The 20,246-nt window shown below is 42.9% G+C and overlaps 1 protein-coding gene across 1 annotated transcript in view; it reads right to left on the reverse strand.

Moving 5' to 3' along the window:
• Positions 1–5,232: 5,232 nt before the first annotated feature.
• The window catches only part of SYNDIG1 (synapse differentiation inducing 1), a 49,152-nt gene continuing 34,138 nt past the window's right edge, over positions 5,233–20,246 (reverse strand). The window contains exon 4 of the mRNA XM_005523235.3: positions 5,233–6,931. Coding sequence (XP_005523292.1) covers positions 6,773–6,931 — 159 coding nt within the window. The 3' untranslated portion in view covers positions 5,233–6,772. The remainder of the gene's footprint in view (positions 6,932–20,246) is intronic.

Raw genomic sequence — 20,246 nt, forward strand, 5'->3', positions numbered from 1 at the left:
GTTAATACTGCAGTCTGAATAGTTTTTATTGGCTCAAACCAGAAAAATATTGTGTTTTGCCTGTTCTTTCCAAAAAAAAAAAAAAAAAAAGAAAAGGTGTTTTTAACAATTTTAGTTTGGATCTGTCAAACAAAGTCAGTTAGAAAATTCAAGATGTGCTCTTGCCAGCTGAAATGCACTTGGACCAGTATCAAATATTTCAGACAAATAATTTAAAAATAAAGTACCTGGTGTTGCATCTCAAAAAAAGAGAAGAGAAGAGAAGAGAAGAGAAGAGAAGAGAAGAGAAGAGAAGAGAAGAGAAGAGAAGAGAAGAGAAGAGAAGAGAAGAGAAGAGAAGAGAAGAGAAGAGAAGAGAAGAGAAGAGAAGAGAAGAGAAGAGAAGAGAAGAGAAGAGAAGAGAAGAGAAGAGAAGAGAAGAGAAGAGAAGAGAAGAGAAGAGAAGAGAAGAGAAGAATAAAACAGGAGAAAAACACCTCTGCTTGGTCAGGATTGGTCAATGGACTTTTCTCTCTTCCTCTCACAAAGGGATACTTTTAGATGAGATTTTTGCCTCCAACTGCATTGGAACAGACACAGAAATATTTTAATGTATATATCTAATAAATCTCTGTTACTATACCTTCTAGCCAGACACACTCTGTAGTTAGTGCATTTATCACCAACAACCATGGGCTGCTTTCCCTTTGCTATTTGTGAATCTGGGTTCTGGATGTTCTTACAGAATTCAGCCAGACCTATGGTATCAGTAAATCACACTATTCATGAATCTGTCATCATGAAAGTTCTTGTTGAGCAGGTCCAAACTCATAGTGCTGAGTTGGTAATAAATGGAAATAAGGTCCAGCTTTACCTTGTCCCTCAGAGCTCTGAGTGCCACCAAGATTTATTTTATCCCGAGTTTCTGTGTGCTTGATTCAACTGGTGGTTGCTTGGGCTTTTTTTTTTTTTTTTATGTTTCAACAAGCCTGCTTGAAAAGTACTGGTTGGAGTTCACATTTCAGACTGTTCTCAGAAATGACACTGATAGGTGTTATCTTAAAAGAAGTTATCTTCATCTTGTATGTAGATGTTTTGGGTTACTTACTTGTGATTCAGTTTTGTGGGTTGCCACTAGTTACTGGCAATTTAGTAATAATACAAGCTGTTGGTTCATTAAGCACTTTTTGAAAGAAAATCTATACTAGTTAGCCTATCTTGGCTCGTTTGAGCATTTATTTTTTTGTTGTGATCACTCTTGCCTCTTGAGTATGTCTCAAATGAGTAGAAAATAATGAGTACACCAGGACTACGGCAAGCCTTCTAAAAACATGATGGATGAAGCAGTTCTAGGATGGAACAAAGAAATGTAGGTACTCTAAAGTCCTATACACGGAACACCATCTTTAATTTGGAGATTCTAGATGGCAGGATGACTCCAGTGAGATGACAGACAACTTAGATGAGCTCTGAAGGCTTAGCAAAAGATGGTGATTAATTCCATGGCCAAGCTGGATCAAGGCCTGCCTTCCTATGTGTTCTTTCCATTGTAAAACAATGAGGAGAGGCTGCTGAGGATGTGCCACTACCACTTCCATGCACAGCCACCAGTTTGAGCCAACTAAGTGTCAGCAAAAGATCCACTGGGCAAAGGTAGATGGAAGAAAAGAAGCATCAAACAGCTGACTCAAAAATAGAGCAGGGAAGTAGCAAAGTCCAGCTCTCACAGCCTACTGTCCCCTCTGCAGGTGATTATTGAGCAGCATTGTTATTTTTATTGCTGAAAATTGCAGCCTGCTCCTTGATTGAAAACAAAATTGATTTCCCTTTCTCTTTCAGCGTTTCACATATGCCTGAATGTGAGTATGGATGTGTATGTGTACAGGCACCTGTATATATGTGTATGAATGTGTGGATGTGTATCTGTACCTATAGGGCACTAAGAAAGCAGGAGTCTGAAGGAGGGGTCTGAAACACCGCTGAGTGTTCTGGAAGGACAAACTGAATTTGTATGCAAACACCTGATCTTGTTTTGGGGAGGGACGGGTACTGTAACCCATCTGGTGAATCACTTCAGATGCTTTTCCTCTGCTCAAGCTCAGTCTGTTACTTGCAAGGAAATTCTTCAGAGGGAGGGTTTTGATCAAAGCAATACAGAGTTATCAGCCAAGAGAAGGTGGCTTTCTTCCCAGCCACATGGCACTCTGGCTGTGTGCATTCATAAACTGGATGTAGCAAATTACAGATTCTCTCCTACCTCCCACCTCAAAACATCTCTCTCACAGAGCCTTTTCCTCCCCTTCGCTTCCTTCTGCAGATCCTGAAGTGTAGATCAGCTGGTTATGTGGACACTTGGACATGTCCAAAGAGGGAAAAGTGGTGGCACAAAGGAGCACCACCCACCTTCTGACAACTGCTTGGAGCAGGTTCTCCAGAGCTGCCTCATGATTAGTAAATAGCAGACATATGTTGTGCTCACCACACAGCCTTAAGCTTGTAACAGTGTTGGCAGATCCTGCTCTCATTCCTTTGGCACCCCTGTGATCCTGATGTCTGCAGCACTGAGTCACACCATGATGTCTGGAGCAAAACCCAATGTTCTTTTGTGTGCAAGGAAAGCAGGACCACGTGCTCTGGTGATCTGATTGCCTGACCATGCTTTGTTGAGTGTGTCACTACAGCAGCATCTGTGAGCAAAGCCACGAAGCTAGCAAAGAGCATCCTTTGTGCTGGCTGATACTGAGAGATGATGGTGTTGAAATGGGCTGGGTTGATTTTATCGAGAAAACTGACACAGCTCTTGTCATGCATCTCCACCTCTGCCTCCTATCTTGGATTTGAAGCTCTCTAAGCCAAGGATAGGTATTTAGATTGCATCTTGCCCTGAAGAAATCCCTCAGGTGCAGCCCTTCTGCAGATTCTCATCCTGTGGTCTTTCCTTGCTCAGACAAGTGTAATGATCTCTGAGACTGGAGCCACTTCCTGCACAGACAAGGCTTATTGTGCCCTCAGACTGAGGTTCCACCACTGGCTGGGGCTTTCAGCAGCCTGAGTGTGTGTTCTCTGATATGTAAAACACAGGGCACTGTCTCTTTGTGCCCTTTCTCATATCCTCTTTACAGCAAAGTTCATATGCACTTAATTGCATTACATTTTTGGCTGCCTTTGAATTTCCTTTGCAAGTCAGCAGGTGGCATTTCCCAAATTGTGAGAGGTGTGTGGCAGCCAGCCCAGAGAAGGTGGCTGTCACTGCCTCTGCTGTTCCAGCCTTGGTGTACAGTGATGTTCCCAAGCTATGCCCTCTTGTTTCCTCAGCAGGGAGCTCTTGCAAGCTGGCTCTGTGCTGGGAATTGCCTGGATGATGGGAAAAATTAATTTCAGACTGAAGTATAAAAATGCTCAAGGCTAGGAGATTCCCAAATGAAGGCACAAAAAAATCAATGGAGGTACCAGGGAGTTATGAAATCCTGTCAGATGACAGATGCAATATTAGTCTCTGACCCAGCAAATTATTTGCTGAGTGTCTCTGTTCCCTTGAACTGTGAGACTTTCACAAAGACAGATTTTTTTCTTCCCTCTCAGTGAGTTTCCAGCATTCCTCATGTGTCTTTTGAGGTTAATCCACAATGACATGCTACATTATACAGTTAAGTTGGAGCTTTCTGACCCTGGACTTCACAGTTTTGGATTTTTCCTTGCAGCTGATCTTAGGTATCACAACAGCTTGTCATCTGGTTAAATACACCAGTGCCATTTATTTAACACCTCCTCATTGAGCCAATATGGCAAAAAAAGATCTCACTTCAGAAAGGCTTCTCTCCTTTGGCAGAGAGCTATTAAAAACTGAAGAAGATGTCCCTGTACCCAGTCACAAGAGCTCACTGCATGGGGACCTTTCCAGCCCTTCCCCAATTACAAGGAGAGAATGAGTGAGGTAAAGTGATGCTGTCTCAGAGAGAGCAGGTGTTGGTGGCAGTTTCTTGTCTAAGTCTATGCCATAGACTTAGATGATTTTAGGTGATTGTATCTGCTCTGCCAACCAGAGGTGTTGCATGACAGCATCACTTTTCTTGGGAAGACACAGGACCCTGTTCAACTCCTCAGTGACCCACAGCTCAGACAATCAGCAATCTGGACCCCTACTAAGGCACAAAAGCAATCACTGGGAGCTTTATCCCCACTCCCATCTGCACTGAGGCCCAGGTCCCCAGCATGCAAGCCCCCTTTAGCTTCTTTGCTCATCACCCTGGGCTGCCATTCCAAGTGCCAGCTCCATGCCATGCTGTGGGTTGCTCCAGGATGTGAAGCACAAGAGCATCAACTTTTGGCCAGGTGATGTTTCCAGGAGTGCTCCTTCTATGCAGGTCTTTCACACAGTGCTGCTGCTCCTGTTTGCTGTTCACTGGAGGGTCCTGGGGACAAGGAAAGCTGAACTCCCTGTGTTTGGAATACTATTTTTAAAGCTGGGTGCAAAGGCCTCTATGGTATTTTTAAGGCTGCCCTTGTGGGAAAGTTTTTTCTAGCTTCAGAACTGGCTTTTGCCTCTCAGGTTAATATTCAGTTAATATTCAAAGATCATAAGGCAGAGTCCTCAACCATAACATTGGTTTTAAAATTACATTTCTATTATTGTTGTTAGGCTTGCTTAATGACCTTACAGTACATGTATTTGTTTTCTAATTTTTTTGATCTTCAGGTAAACTTCAAATCAAGGCCAGGAAATACTAGCTCCTTTCCCTTTAAGTGAATAATCAGTGGTTTTTTTTATTCAATACCATGTACTCCAAAGCTCAGGCTTTATGAGAAAGACTGGCTGATTTCCCACAAATCATGCATAATACATATGCAGAAGGGACAAGGAGTACATTGCCAGTCTCCAGACTTAGTTTGTAGCCCAACAATTTGCCATCCAATGAGGATGGAATCCCTATCCATGGCAGGGAGGTTAGATCTAAATGATTTTTAAGCTCCTGTCCCACTGAAATAATTGTCTGGTTCTGTGAATTCAATGCCAAAAAAACCTGTCAGTGACTACAACAGGCTTTTGTGTCCAGGGACAGCATGAGATGGTCCATACAAGCACCTCTCGAGGTAGCTGGACTGGGTGTCCTGGGCCAAGTTTCACTCAGGCTAATGCTTCACATCTACCCCCCCAAAAAAAGTGTCACACAAAGCACCAGTAGCTGTATACCATGTATTTTAATAAACAGTATAGCTACCAGAAAAATAGGATTGCATGTGTTTGTTCTCCCCTGCTAAAATGAAAAAGAATTCAAACCAAAATATAGGAAACATAAAACAAGAGAAAAAAACTGTCCCAGAGCAAAGATGGCACACAATACAGATTGGAGGAAAAGGTCTTTGATGACATCCTTGTTTAAAGAAATCATGTTTGTAAAACACGAGGCAGTTGAATAACAAAATGGTCATTGATTTGATTGGTTTTCCCCTCTCTGTGTGTATATATATGTAGCTACATATATATGTCTATGCTGATACACCCTGGGGTGGGACAAAATGGTAAGACAAAAAAATAATTGACTGCAGGGAAATCTGTAAGACAAAAAAACCCAGTTGAGTGTGGGGGGCAAGTAAAGAAGAAAATAAATGTATCATTTCAGTCAGTGAAGTAAGGACAAGGCTCAATTCCCCTACAATTTACCACTGCTCTGCCTTTTGGGGAACAAATTTGTCTCTCCATGGCTATGCTGCGTCCCTGATGCACAGCTGAGCTGTGAGCTTCTGATCTGAGTGGTATTCACTGGTCTGTGTATGAGCAGGACCCCAGAAATGTATGAAGCATTCCTTTCTCTGGTTAATTCCCATGCTTTACTGTGTTTTTTAAATTAAAAACTTATTAGTATTTCAGTTTGCATTTTTCCCCAGGTTTCTTGCACTGACTGCTGTGCAGGTCTCCACAGCAAGGTGGAGCAGCCCAGATGAGCAATAATGCCACAGTAAAGTGCTGTTATCACAATGTGACTGGATGGAGGAATTAATTTTACAATGGGTCTCATGTTACTTCCAAATTGCACTCTGTCTGCAGAGCCGAGTCATGCAGTTGTAACTTCAGCTGTTCTTCACTGAGTGGGCCTGTGGGGCACACCTTAATCCAAAAACAAGGAAAGGAAGTAAAAATGTTTTTCATTTCCTTTTCTCCTTCCATGGAAACCTACCCCCAACAAGAAGAGTAGGCAATACCACTCTACGCTGAGGTGTCTGATTCACTCTTAGGCAAATGAGTCCTGCTTTCAAAAGACAAAACAAGCCATGTTCTTCCTCTTGTTTTTATATTGCTCTTTCAGAGAACCAGTCGCTGTCCATGCTTTCCCAGATCTCAGTGCCGTGCTTAACAAGCAAATTAAGCACAAGCTCATGCTGGCTGCAAAGTTCAGGTGACCAAGAAGGTATTAAGAGAACAGTTCAGTTTGCCAGATGCTTGTAAACACCATATTGAAAAGAAGGCAAAGGCAAAACACCCTTCTCCACACATCCCCCGTCTTCCTTACTTTTATTTTTTTTTCTTTTCTTCATTCTTTGTCTCTCTTTTGCTCTGTCTTTCCCTTTACTGTACAGGGTTTGATGAAGATAAGCAAGACTTGTGCATCACAAATGGTGGAACTTCCCCCAACCCCTCCAGCTTCCCACCCTACAACAATGCACAAGCCCGCCTCATCCTGTACCTGCCCCCAGAAAGTGTTTGTCTCTTTTTGGAAAACCACGCAGTCTGATGTGCTGGGGACTTCTGCAGTGCAGGAGCTGGGCTGGCTGGTTCTTCCCCCTTTCCTGAGGCTCATAGATGGTTGTTTTTTGACAGGTAGGCAATAAGAGCCACAGCTACCCCGACGTAGATGCCAGTTCCGATTGTGATGGACAGGACAGCCAGGAAGAGAGCTCGCCGGGAGCTGGAGCTTGCGTGGTGGAAATCCCCCTTGGCTACTGCTTTGTTTGTCTGCAAGAGATACAACAACATCAATGTCATATATTTATTAGTTTTACCTGGAAATAAAGATGTGACTCTTAATTCCTTGGCTGAAGCAGGATCCTGGGATGTGGCAGGTTAAACTGGTTGTCAATCAGACATTTTTTAGTCAAATGAGGTGATTTGCACAATTGAGATGGTGATGGAACCAGCAGCATCTCAAAGGAGGGTGTCATTTTTATGGACCATGGTGTGGTACCAAGCAGGGACACCTGGCAGGCAGTCAGAGATCTGTCACCTACAAGACAGGTCTTGTATGAGCAAATCAGCTCCGTAAGTTCTGGGACAGACTTTGTTCCCTCATTACAACGAATTGGAATCCTCAACAGTCTAATTGTGTCTCCACAAATGATCTGTTTGCTGGGACATTTTCTTCTTCAGTGCCATCTACTACTCTATTTTGTCTTTGGGTTTTTTGTTGGTTTTTTTGCTACTCAGACCAGTTTGCAGCAGCCAAATGACAAGCTTCCACACACACACAAAAAAAATAAGATCGGCCTTTCTGCCAATGACTTTATTAGGAGAACTGTCTCTTCTCATTCATCAACCTAATTTTTTAAGCATAATGCTTTATGAATTTTTCAGGCAGAAACAATATCAAACAATACAGGCGAGGCTGCAGGCTGGAGGGAGCTGTTTCAAAACATCAAGATAGAAATAACACAGGTTTGCACACCTGCTGTCATGTCCTTTGGTTTATGTGGGGAAGACGTCCTGCTCACTTTGCAAAGCCTCTCAGCAGGGCAACCAAAGATTTCATGATCTTGTCTGGATCCACCAAAGACTCGAAGATCCCTTCTTTAAAAAATGCCAGGGACTGTGCCATTGGGATCGTGTTAGGGTCTCTTAAAAAGTCTCGGCAAGGAAAGCAGAGAAAGCTTTAGAAAGAGCTGGTCCTTCACCTCCCCTCAGAGACTTTCCTCATGCACCTGCTGCCCACCACAGAACCAGTCTTGATTTGGAAGGTTCATGTTTACTGAAGCTAGACTGAGGTAAATGCCCAGCAATGAATATAACAGAACTTCTGGATAAACCGAAGTTCAACCCTGGAAGATGAAGGGAAAGTTTAAAAATGATAGAACATTTTCAAACTGGCATTCCTGAAATGTCACTTTATGTAACGGAAAAATCTGCAACATTTGGGTTGACCTCTTTTAAATGAAACTTTGTAAAGTTTTAAACCAGCATTTCTTCACCTAAAAATAGACGGGAAGTCAAAGGGAAAAGAAACATTTGACATTAGTCAAAATGTCAAATAATCTGAAAACTTGACAGTATATCTTGATTGCTTCAATAGATGAGGTTGGATTTACCAAAAATAATTAGTTGAAAGACCCAAAAGGATTCAGAAGGCTGATTTTTCAAATAATAGTAGCCCTTTTCCTGATCGAATCTTCAGCACAGCAACAACCCTGCTCAAAATGAACAGGGCTTTTTCCCTTGACAAACTCTTTGAGGACAGCCCTGACCTTTGTGAAAGGATTGGATCTATGGTGAAAATCCAGTTTCTTGTTAAAATGTTCACCCAGCCAAAAACAGATGTCTTGTATTAGTCATGTGCTGCCATGAAGTTTTTGAATTATGCAGCTCCAGACATTATGATATAGAGTGATTTTTCTTGGGGAACACACCCGCGCCTTCACAGAAATTCCAGTTTCCAACAAATTACCTAATCTGAGTGCATTTTTTTTCCTCTTAACTTAATGCATATTTTGTGATTTAGGAAAATTAAATCCCTCCTACATGGAATTTAAACTGTAGACTGTATTGGTAAGGGCACACAGGAAGGACAATCTTACAGTTCTTCTTTATTCCAGTCAGAAAGAATTGCATTGAGATGGAGAAACCAACCACACAGAAACCAGCTTTCATCTGTGAAAGAGCAGTCTGAAAGAATTTGCTAAGTAATAAGAAAATTCTTTGATGCTATTTCCTAATTAGCAAAACCCTCACATTACTACTCAATGTCATTATATGAAAATTATAGCATTTCTGCAGGTTTAAGCTAAAAGGATCTGAAAATACTTACCAAACAAAATGCAACTGAAGCCAAAACTAATAGTTTAGCATCTAGCAAATCATGAACAGTTTTTCTTGATCTCCTTCTTTTTTTTTTACAGGGATCAGCTCTTTGGTGGTTTTGATCACTTTGAGAAAGTCCCTTGTTTTTGGGATGAATTCAACCATCCCATTTCATGGCTGACACAAAGCAGTTACTTCCTGCTGACTTTTCCATGGAAGATGTCTGTGGCAAAATCCATGGAGTCAAGAAATGTCTTATGTAGATCAGAGAGCCAAATCTCATCAATATGCACCACCTTTTCCATAGCTTTTTTTCTGCAACATCTGTTTCAGATAACAGTGTAGTCAGGACTGGTGCAAAAATGAAGACCCAAATGCTCTACCAACAGGAGTTTAATTCACTACAGACTCATCAAGCTACATGTCTCAATAACAAGTGTCTCAACTTTTTCTAACATGCTTGGAAGTTGCTGCAAAAATTAGTGGTTTTTCTGACTAAAACTGTGTTGTCTGTGGAGTGTTATAGTGCTTCTGTCCACTCACCACTTCCCTTCCCTGGCAAGGCTGTGGCTGGCAGCCAGACAATGAATGTAACATTTAATGCAGTCTTTGGATAGGGGCAGGGACACAGGCTGTGATGAATGTTGGGTGCTACGAGGCTGAAAACAGGGATTTTTGCAAATACCAGCCACCAAACAATCTTCTCTTTAGGGGCTTTGGAAGTAAGCCAGAAAGGTGAGGAGGGGTGGGGGAAGAAGAGGTAAGGAGATCTGGAAGGATTGTCTTCTTTTGTTTAACTAAAAAAATTAATGTCTTTTTAAGAAACACTTTCAAGGAACTGAAAGTGGAGGTTGAAGTTGAGCTTCTGCAGACCATTTCCAGGGTGTCTCTGGGCTGCATGTTTTACTGGCCAAGAGAAGATGAATAATGTACCTCCAAGCTGCAAGGCTAAAACATTCTGCTGCATCCCACAGTGACTCATATATCATACTCTCAAAATACCTTTTGGTACACAGTATCTGGAAACAAGAAGCACACTGATCACAATTATTAATCTTGCCTCATCTCCCTGAGGCTGGGGAGCAGGATTGGCTCCATGCAGGAGGCGAAGAGATTATCCTGACCCCTTTGGTCAGGTGGTGAAAGGATTTCTTTTCACTTCATGGGAACAAAGAGCCAGAAAGGCCAGGGATGCACAGGCTCCATGCAGCCACTGGCCAGATTCTGAGTTTTACTTCTTCAAGTGATATGCAAAAAAACTGGCACAGAATGAGGAGTAGCTCATATAAATGATGCTTCTGGTCCTGTATCTTCTATCTTTCTTCTAGCCAAACTCTCTGTCTCTTCTTTTCAGCTTGCCTGAACTTGTACTTCTGTTGATTGCAAATTTTTGGACAGTAATTCCACCTTCAGGCTTACACAATTTATTTCCACTGATGGTGAGAAAAAGACTCCAGAGTTTTAGCTGAAGACATGGATGGGTGAAGGGTGAAGTCAAGATCTGGCTCTGGACCTTGACAATGCCAGCAGGAGAGTGCCAGTCAGCTGGGGAAAGCATGGAGCTGACAGACACAGCACAGGGATTGGGACGTGGCAGATTCATTTTTGGTCCTGAGGAGAGCATCAAAGGGACTATGCAGTCCAACCAAACAGCTCCACAGGCAGAAATTAAGAACTAAATAAAGGACAAATTGTTCTTTGCTCTTCCAGGCATTTGAAAATTCCATTATGCCCATGGTATAATGGAAAGTTCAGCCTGTGGTGGCAAAGAGCTCTTCCAGAAGTTTCTGCAATTTCTGCTGGAATGATGGCCCAGGGAATGGACATGAACCTCAAACAGACCTCCATCTGGAACTTACTGAGGAAACAATGGGGAGCAGGTGTCACCTGAAATGCAGGCACTTCCAAACAGAACCAAATAGTTTAAGTCCCTCTGTAGTTTAATCTGACCTCTCCTCATCCAGCTTTTCAAATGGCATTTCCTGCATTGTGAGCATCTCCTTTTCCCTGCAATATCATGTTAACTTCCTGCCTTTACAATTTCCTGCCAGGCTCCTGAACAGTAATGTGGCAAGTGAAAAGCAGTGGCCTGAGAAATGGTACTTCTACTGCCACCAAAGAAAATGATGCTGTGTTTGTGGAAGGAGATATGCTGAGAACAATATTTATCTCTGGAAATCCATGAAAGGTTCAAGAGAATAGAGTGTGAATGGGGGGATGAGGGTGTAAATGAAGACCAGCATGAGTTTGTCTCTTTTGCCTGTTCAACTTTCATATAATCTGGGTTTCAGCCATTGGACCATTTTGGTGTCAAAGTATTCTGCTGGAATTTGAAAACAAGGCATAGGCAAAGATATGATTCAGCCCCTGGCTGGTGCTGCCTGTGGCATTTGATTGTGTCTTTGAGTAGAGATAAAACTATAAATGTCCGAGTGAAAATTCAACACTTGGAAAAAGAGTACAATAATGGGAACAGCAGGCATAAAAGACCTGAATGAACAGAATGCAGAGAGATGTTTTTAGACAAGCTCCACAGCAACAGCTGTTCATTTGATTGCACTGGAGAGAATGAGACCTCAGCCTGAAATACAAAGGCAATTCTTTTTTCCTGGCATATACAGAAATTTGGATGTTTATGGTAAAGAAGATGATTTTGCCCTTCCACTTTGCTTCTAGCTCTCAAGCAGATGTTTTGTGATGAAAGAGAAGAAAATTTGGAAAAGATGACAGCTGGGAAGCCCAGTTTACACATACAAATTCAGAGACTTAAAAGTCCTTGCTGTTGTGCAAAGTTTTGCAAGTTATTCACAATCTGTTATACACAAATATGCCTGAAGAAAGAAAGTCTCCTCTCTGCTTCACAAGGAAAAGCAGGGCTTTTAGAACCCTGTGATGACTTTGTTAGGGCTCTGCTAAAGGCCCTGCTAGAGGGAGGTTCTGGGGAAAGCTGCTTTCATCTCTTTCTACCTCTAACTTTTTACTTAAGGTTTCCGTAGAGAGCAGATTCTCTTTGTCCCGATCCAAACCTACTGCTCCTCCCTGCATTATGTCCACAGTACTAAATGAGAGGGAACCAGCCCTGTCTTTTTACATTCATAACAGGTCTCTTCCCCCCAGCATGAGTCACACAGCATGGGAAAGGGTGGGGGATGCTGCTCACTGCTGCCAGAGAAGATCTCAGTCCTCGATCCTCACCTCCCACCCTTGGAACAGGCAAGACTGATGGGAGTTTCTGCCTTGGGCACCCTGAGCCACATTTTGGGGAAGAATAAGGTAAAGACAATAGGCACAGTTTTAAAAGTGTCTCTGGGCTGGTTTCTCCTCCTGACAGGAGGAGATTTGATCAGAGAATTAGTTCATCAGTTTCCTCACCCACAGGTGTCCCTCCAGAGCTGAAAACTAAATCTCTGGGAATTATAAAGTCCCTCACCATATTAATGATTTTTGAGATAAGACTAAGAACTCTTGAGATGAGATTCACTCATTTGTTGATCACGGTAGTTTTCCCAGCTACTTTTTTTGGTATTACAACCACGCATGATATCCCTATGTGTAATCTGTATCACACTTTTTATCTACTCCCAATTTCATGTGTTGAGGACTTTCAGAACAGCACTTTCTGAACTGTAATTGGCAGAACTGGTTTCCTTAGGAGAGTTTGTTTTTTCCTAGTGCAAGTGGTGAGCACCACACCAGTTATATGGAATTGTCCCTGCAGGGCTGTTCCTGGGAATATCATTTGCCAAACCAGCCTGCAAAGCCTGCAATTCCTCTGGTCCTCATCAATGTGGTTTCATTTTTCTAGGAAGGAGATCCATCCGAAGCTATTTCCTGAGAAACATTTTGTAATTTGATATGTTAACTGTAAGGGTAAGAATTTATCAGGCACTGTGGACTCTGCAGCACCTGACATTGAATGTGAGGTAACTTTTTCATCTCCGTTTCTGTTTACCTTGTATGAACTCAGCTTTTTGAAAGAGTCACCAAAGATCGAATGATGAAGATTATCTCTTTCATGGGAAAGCCTTTTCCCCATTTCCATTCCTCTACTTTCTCAAAGTCTGCAAAAAACCCAGCAATGGGGAAAAAGAAAAAAATGATCAGATTTTTTTTTTCTTGCATTACATTTTTTTTTCTTTAAAACTTAATCCTCTTTTCTCCCTCTCTCTTGAAGACACAGCATAAGTGATGCAACTGGCTTTAGCAGGCAAACACGAGTAGCTTCATGGCCAGAGGGGAGATTAACAGGGAACAATAACCATACTCCATGGATTGTGTTGAGTGGGATATGAGAAAAAATGCCTGACAAACAAATATTGAGAAAAAGTTGTTCATAGGTTCTCAGCACTTTTAATGCATCAGAAAAAAAAAATGCTAAGGACAAGGAGAGCCACAGGCTGTAGGTGTTTTAACCATCTCTTCACTAGGCCAGAATGTTTAGTCAATATGCTTTATAACTGGAGAGGACACCAGATAATTAAGAGCTTGGTGATCCTGCACCAGGCAAACAACAACAGGGATACATCCCACTTAGACTCCTGTCTGAATTAACACTAGCAGGTCACCTTCAACTTCCCTGTGGCCAGCTGTAAGGACTTAACACAGTTCCCTGTCTCCCAGCACTCTCCAAGGCCACGGAAGGAACTTGTCATAAGATAAGTCACCACAGTGGCAACTTGAAATGATCACACGTGGCAGAAATTTGTCACAGGAAATTCCAGGCCTGAAGATGTATCTGATTAGGACAAAACTTCCCCCTGTGGCACGATGTCAGAGAAGAACCAACTGCTGATCCACATATAGCTTTAAATGATGGGAGTGGCATCTGTGCTCCATGGATACACAGAACTGGGAAGGTGAAAAGGTGGAATCCCCTGAAAAACAACTCTCTGGGACCCTCCCCCCCACCAAGAAGGGTGAAGAAGGACCAACAGGATGCTTCTGGATCCACAGGTGATTACCTTTCACCTGATCTCTCTCCCCCTCATCTTTTCTATTTCTTTCTATCTCTCTACCTCATATTTACTATTAATTACAGTCTGTATTATTGACTTTGTCATGTGGTATTATTTACACATTAACTCCAGCAGGGGCATCTCTCACCCACTGGATCACAACACTAGGAAAAGCTGGAAATTTTCTCCAAAGGTCTGAGACCAAATTCCCCTTTGGATACAATGGAAGAATTGTTTTTTTCGAAGTGGCTACAAAATGGGGCTCGAAAATCACATTGTTCCTGAGCTTGCAAGATCCTCTAGAGAGAATCTGTGTCTTTTACACACTTCTCACTGGAAAAATCCTGCAAGGAAAGGTAGAGGCTTCAGCAAACTCAGGCTTCTGTAAGGTATGTGGACTCCACTAAACTTTTATTTTAACATCAGTTAGAGAGAAATCTAAATCACAGGGTCACTAGGACACAGAAAGTGTCTACACAGAATATTTGCTGGTTTAATTGTATTGCTTTAAGATGCAAATCAGTTTGCACTGAGCTTTTTGTATCAGCCAACTCTGCAATACCTCACTTTGCAGGGTATGAACAAGGCTCTTCTTCCTTGCAAAGACTTTGGTTTTGAAAAGGTGCAAGGAGCTTTACTAATGTGTGTCAAGAAGAAAGTGACTCAGTTAATCTGGATCTGGTGTTAGAAGGATGCACTTGACATAGTAGGAAACACTGAAGATAGATGATAATAGGAGAAAAATAAATAGCAGGAAGCCCTAAATTCAACTCCAGAAAACTCCTGGTGATCTAAAGTTCCCAGAGCAAGTAGGAAGTGCCAAAAACTTGGCACCACAAAGCCCAGTCCACAAAAAAAAAGAGTAGGACCCCAGGAGCTTCAGTTCCTTCTGTTTGTATCCACAGACAATCCCTAAGAGGAGCAGCACCTGCCTGCTCTCAGCATTTTCCTGCCTCCTGACCTTGGCTCCCAGCCAGACAACAGCAGCAAACCCAGCTGAATGTCAGAAAATCTGTGTTTCAGGTGTCTCAAAGCTCTGGGATTCCCTCTGAGCAGTGACAGAGGACAACCCTGGACAAAACTCTCTCTTTCTTGCAGACACTTAGGTGTTTGTTTTTTTAATTTAAAAAAAAAATTAATGTGTTCTCTTTCTCTTCTGATGAAAATTATTAACAACTCCTTCCCATATAAAACAAAATATCTAGATTTTCTCAATTAATTTAATTGCATTAAAAATACAACTGTGACATTCCAGAAGATAAAAATGCAGAAGGAAAGTTTTAAAACTTCTAGAAGAGAAGAAAAGAAGAAGAGAGAGACCATTTAATAATTTTTTTAAAGTTTAACTCTACTGAAGATTAATCAGAGATAAAGGCAAGGGACTGAGATGAAAATTTTCATTTCTTTCTGACCAAAAGCAGAAAACACAGTAAAAAATATATTGAACACAAATGAATGCCATCAGAATCCTTTTATAACTATGGAAATTAATTTTTGAAGTTTCCATACAAAATTCTGAACTATTTTTTGCTGCTCTGAGCTTTTCTGTGTTTATATAAATATATGTTAACTAAACCCTGCAGATGATAAGTTTCTTTCCAATTGAAAAAAATGTTTGTTTTGTTCTGCTTGAAAATGTATTGATATGGGATGATAAAATATTTCCAAAATATTTTAGGACACCTTCTGATACAATAAATTTCTCAAAGAAACTCTTTTCTGAAATTATATATATGTGTGTGTGTGTATACAAATATACTAATATATATACAAATCAACAAAAATTTGGTGCATAAATTCCTATTTGGGTGATTCAGCATTCAGTTTTTAATTGCTTTTCAGTAGTCATCATGTTTCTTCTGCATAGATGTGATCCTACTGAGGAATCAACTCCTCTTGATAGGGCTGGGAGGTTTAAGTGAATGAACCCCTGGGAAGAGATGTTCTGGACCTAGGGGATATTCTGTCTCTGCTGCTGCCTGCAGACTTGAGGATGTACTTTGGAAAACACAGAGCTGAGAAGGGAGACACTAAGGAAATTATTCCTGTCCAGGATGCTCATTCTGTGGGGGAGACCTGGTAATTGCATTACTTAGTGTGATCACTGCAGTACAAAGACAATATCTGGCATCCTTCCTGCCTAGTCTCCAAAACCATCCTTGGATGAGGAAAGAAAGAATTAGGAGAAAGAAGTGTTCCGTAAACAGGCACCATACCCAGACACCCATCAGCATCTACCAGCACCAGTAGCACTGGCTGACAAAACTGGAGCACGTGTTCTGGAATCTCTGGATTCAACTCCATACTCAGTCTAGGAAGATTCAACAAGATCCCATTTTTCACAATGGGAAAAGTTCACCAGCTGACCTGGAGCAATTAATTGCGATGCGTCACCACCGCCGTTGGCATGGAAATGGAAAGTCTAACCTTGTGTTAAGCTGTCAGCACCCTGAAATTACTGCTCTGCCTTTTCTATGACTCAGCAACTGCAAGACAAGAACTCCATGTTCTCCAGCAGAAACACATCCCAGAGTTGTCATGCTGGCAGATACCAGCCCCAAATCTCTTGTAAACAAAAGCCCTCCCTCCTACAACTGCAGCACTTAGAGGCAGGCGCTGCTGGGTTTCAATGGGCAGGGTTTGCACGAGTGTGGGTGTCATTCAGGGAGATGTATCTCTTCCCCCACAGAAGAGCTGAGTTGTAGGTGTGCAGAAGACAGTCAGGTGTGCAGCTGCAAGGAGCCCAGCAGCACCAAGAGCCAGCCAGAAAGGCTTTGCCCATCCTTCCACTGCACAGTGAGCAGGGCAGAAAGCTGGTGATAGATAAGTCAGGGCAGTTCTCCAGAAACAATGTTGTTGAAGAATGAGTCACCTGCCCGAGTACAAAGAACAGCTTCTCCCAACTGTTTGTCTGCCTGCATCACAGGGAGACCAGAGAGATCCCTCACTGCAGGGAAATAAGAAAAAGAGTAAATGAGGGAGCCTGGCAGGTCTTGTAGCACAGAGCTGCTGGTTTAAGTTCCATGATTTCAAGAACATCCTGCTAATGTGCCTCCATTGTGCCTGAGTCAGCTTCTATTCTTGACTCCAGAAAGAAAGTAAACTGCCTCGAGGCACGGATCTCCAAGGATTCTCTAACTCCAGTGCTCTTTTTGTCCAGCATCTCATGACAATCTCCAGCAATGCTCATGACATTGTTTTCTCCATGCAGCCTTGCTGCCTGGATCTCCTATTGCTGTACTAAGAGAAAGGAATAGGATGCTCTAGTGCTGCACCACTTCCTACATTGACACTCTGGGACCACTTCATTTTTGCTTCCCAGGGCCCCAAGTCAGAATATTTACTGCTTTGATCATAGCTGGTGGAAGAAAGTGGCCATCCCAGGGGTCTCTTCTCCCTTTAACAAGCTGCTTCACAGGAGCTGGGTTTTTCCTTGGTGGAAATCCATTAGCACACAAACATAAGTCCTCATTGCCCAACAGGGAGAGCAGAAATTGCTAACAAGGATCTTTCTTCATGCCTCTCAGTAGTCATCAACAACCTGCTCAAGTTTTTTAATATAAATTTTTTCCAGTGTTTAAAAACAAAACCGCAAAGTCTGCTTCTTTTCTCTTTCCCTCTCATTCTTTTGCATACATATAGGAAGTGTCTCCTCATCTGTGATTTAATTGGCTTGGATGTTTATGCCAAAAGAAATGAATAACAGGAATCAAGAGCTCTGCTCTCCAGCCTGTTGGCTTGTCTAGCAGCAGGTGGGTCAAGCCTGAGCAGCAGCTGCTGCAGCTCCCTGTGTGCAGGGCTGTTTGTCTGTGTCCCTGCCTGCACATCCTGCACTGAGGGGATGGCTGGGGAGAGGCAGGAATGCACAAACACATTCCCTGCGGGAGCGGCAGATCCATATGGTGCACTGTGTGAAGAGGGATAAAAGCCTCGGCGGGACACCCTGGTTGAACAGAGGACTCATCCTGCCAAATGCAAACCTCGGGAATCAGGGCAGGCCCCCTCCTCAGGTTGAAAGGATTTTGCTTCTCGTTATTCAGTCCCTTTCTTTTAAGGTATGGGGAGCAGGGTGTACTACCCTGGGCATCTGGCAGGATGGCAGCATCTAGGAAGGAAATACACTTCCACACCTAAGTGCCTTTATTTGGGCTGTCTCATGTTCAAGATCACTCCATCACACACAGGCAGGAAAAGGAGTGCTTCAAGTTTGCTTTTGCTTTTCCTGCAAAACCCAGCTGAAGACTCTCATTCCTTGTTAAATACAGGATGTCACTTTTCCTGACAGTGATCACATGCCAAACTACCACACAGAAACGTCCATCTATCAGCTGAGACACTGAAGGCACACGAGTCACGGGCTTCACCTCAGCCTGGAAAAGCCTGGGAAAGCTAGGAACCAGAGTGCCTTAGGATCTGACAGCTCCAAGGATACATATCTTGGATTTTCTTGTGCCAGGGTTTTCCCAGGACCTCAGCCAGCTGGGAACAGATGGAAGGGGCAGGCAATGCCAAGCTGCTTTTAAAATCCGCCTCCTGTGTGGGTTCCTAAGTAAGAGTAGTGAAGGAAGATCTGCTCTGCCTCTGGGGACCAATTTCTCAGAAGTTGTTCAGAGCGATTTTTACTTCTTGTGGAGATAAACAGACCCATCTGATTCACTCAGTTGCAGTTTTACACAAAAGGCTATGGAATATGGTGGGCCCCATCCACAGGTGGCAGCAAGTCAAGCAAGGTGAGAGTCTGGATGCAAAGATATAAACATTGTGGATGCTAAAGTATCTTACACAGTGCAGAGGTGGAGTCACTCAGTGAAGCCCAAAACCTGTCCTGGTCTGATGAAACTGTTGCATTCATCCACCAGAGGATTTCAGCAGGGAGTCAAGCAAGTGGAAAAGGATTTGATGATTAATTATTTCAGAGTTTGCTTGTTTGCTTCTCCTTCCCCTTCCCTCTGTCTTTCCCTGTCACGTCTCCATCTCACTGGGCTAATACAAGTTTCATGACTGAAACACATCCTCTCCAAAGATATTCCACTGAAATATTCAGGAACAACAATTTTAATTATTTGCTCAGTGCTTAATGACTTCATGGCAGCTACTCTGCCAGAGGCCTAAAACAACTGTCTGCCTTGGTGACCGGCACTTTCCCATTTTCCCCTTCTTCTCCCTCTCTGCATCTCACTTTTTTAAAATTGTAAGTCCTCAGGGATAGGCTGAGGCATTTTTCTTAATATTTCCAAGGTCTTTGATTTGTGGAGCTCCTAGGAAAACAGGGACCCTTTTCCTGGACAAGTGCTGGTGGCAGTAAAAGAGACACAGGTTTTATCAAGAGCATCCTAGTGACACAAAGTTAACTGTCCACACTTCTCTCTTCCACTGGAAAATAGCAGAAGGCCCCAGCACTTTTTGGAACAAGATGCAAATGTTATTACAGTGTGGACCTCTGAGACCCTCTGTTGCCCTTCAGTTCAGAGAGGAGATTCTAGCAGTGGCAAGGCTGCCAACCCCAAAAATACTCTAAGGTAAAGATACATTGCACTTGTAATTACATTTCTATCTCCCTCTACAGAAAAGCTGTCTGCTGCTGGAGGAGGTATTTCTGTGTTGCAAAAGTAGTTATTCCTGATCATTCAGAGCGACTCCTTGGTTTATTGTGCCAACAGCAGCATCATAACTAAAACACGCAGAGATATGAAATCACTCTCCCAGGACACAGCTCCGCCACTCCTGATGGCAATGGTTCTGCAGGACTCTGTCCCTGACTCCCTCAGCAAATGTCTCTGTGACATTTCAAACCTGCTGCTGAGACAGATTTAAGACGTGCTCTGAGGTGTCTGTGTGCTGGTGGCTGAAGAAAAGTATCCACTTGATGATACCCTTTCAGGGAATGTCAGCAAATATGTCCCACAGGCAAGCACCAGCCAGAAAGAGGGCCTTCAAATGTCCAGAGACATCTGGGGTGATGGGGAAGAAGTGGAGTGACAGGAAAGGGGAAGCCTTGAAGCCAGAAAGCCTCCTGACATCTCTGGGAGGTGGTGTGGAACAGCCACGGCTGCAGGTGATTTTGGCAGCCCTGGGCAGCAGGACAGATTGGCAGTGGTGGGCACTAAAGCTCTGTGTGGGACTCCAGAGTAAGCTGGATGTGGTGCTCCATCTTTTCTCTGTGCTGTCTCCCCTTTTGGGCAGGACTGCAGGCTGAAACTTCCTTCACCAGCTCAGTATAAGGGAACATGCCAAAGAGCACTGGGACAGGGAAAGAGGATGATAAGGTGAAAGATAAGAGACCCTGCTGCAATGAAGAGTCAAGAACA

The sequence above is a fragment of the Pseudopodoces humilis genome, chromosome 3 (genome assembly GCF_049639895.1).
Source record: "Pseudopodoces humilis isolate 2021_Gansu_Grassland_sample_001 chromosome 3, ASM4963989v1, whole genome shotgun sequence".
Lineage (NCBI taxonomy): Eukaryota > Metazoa > Chordata > Aves > Passeriformes > Paridae > Pseudopodoces > Pseudopodoces humilis.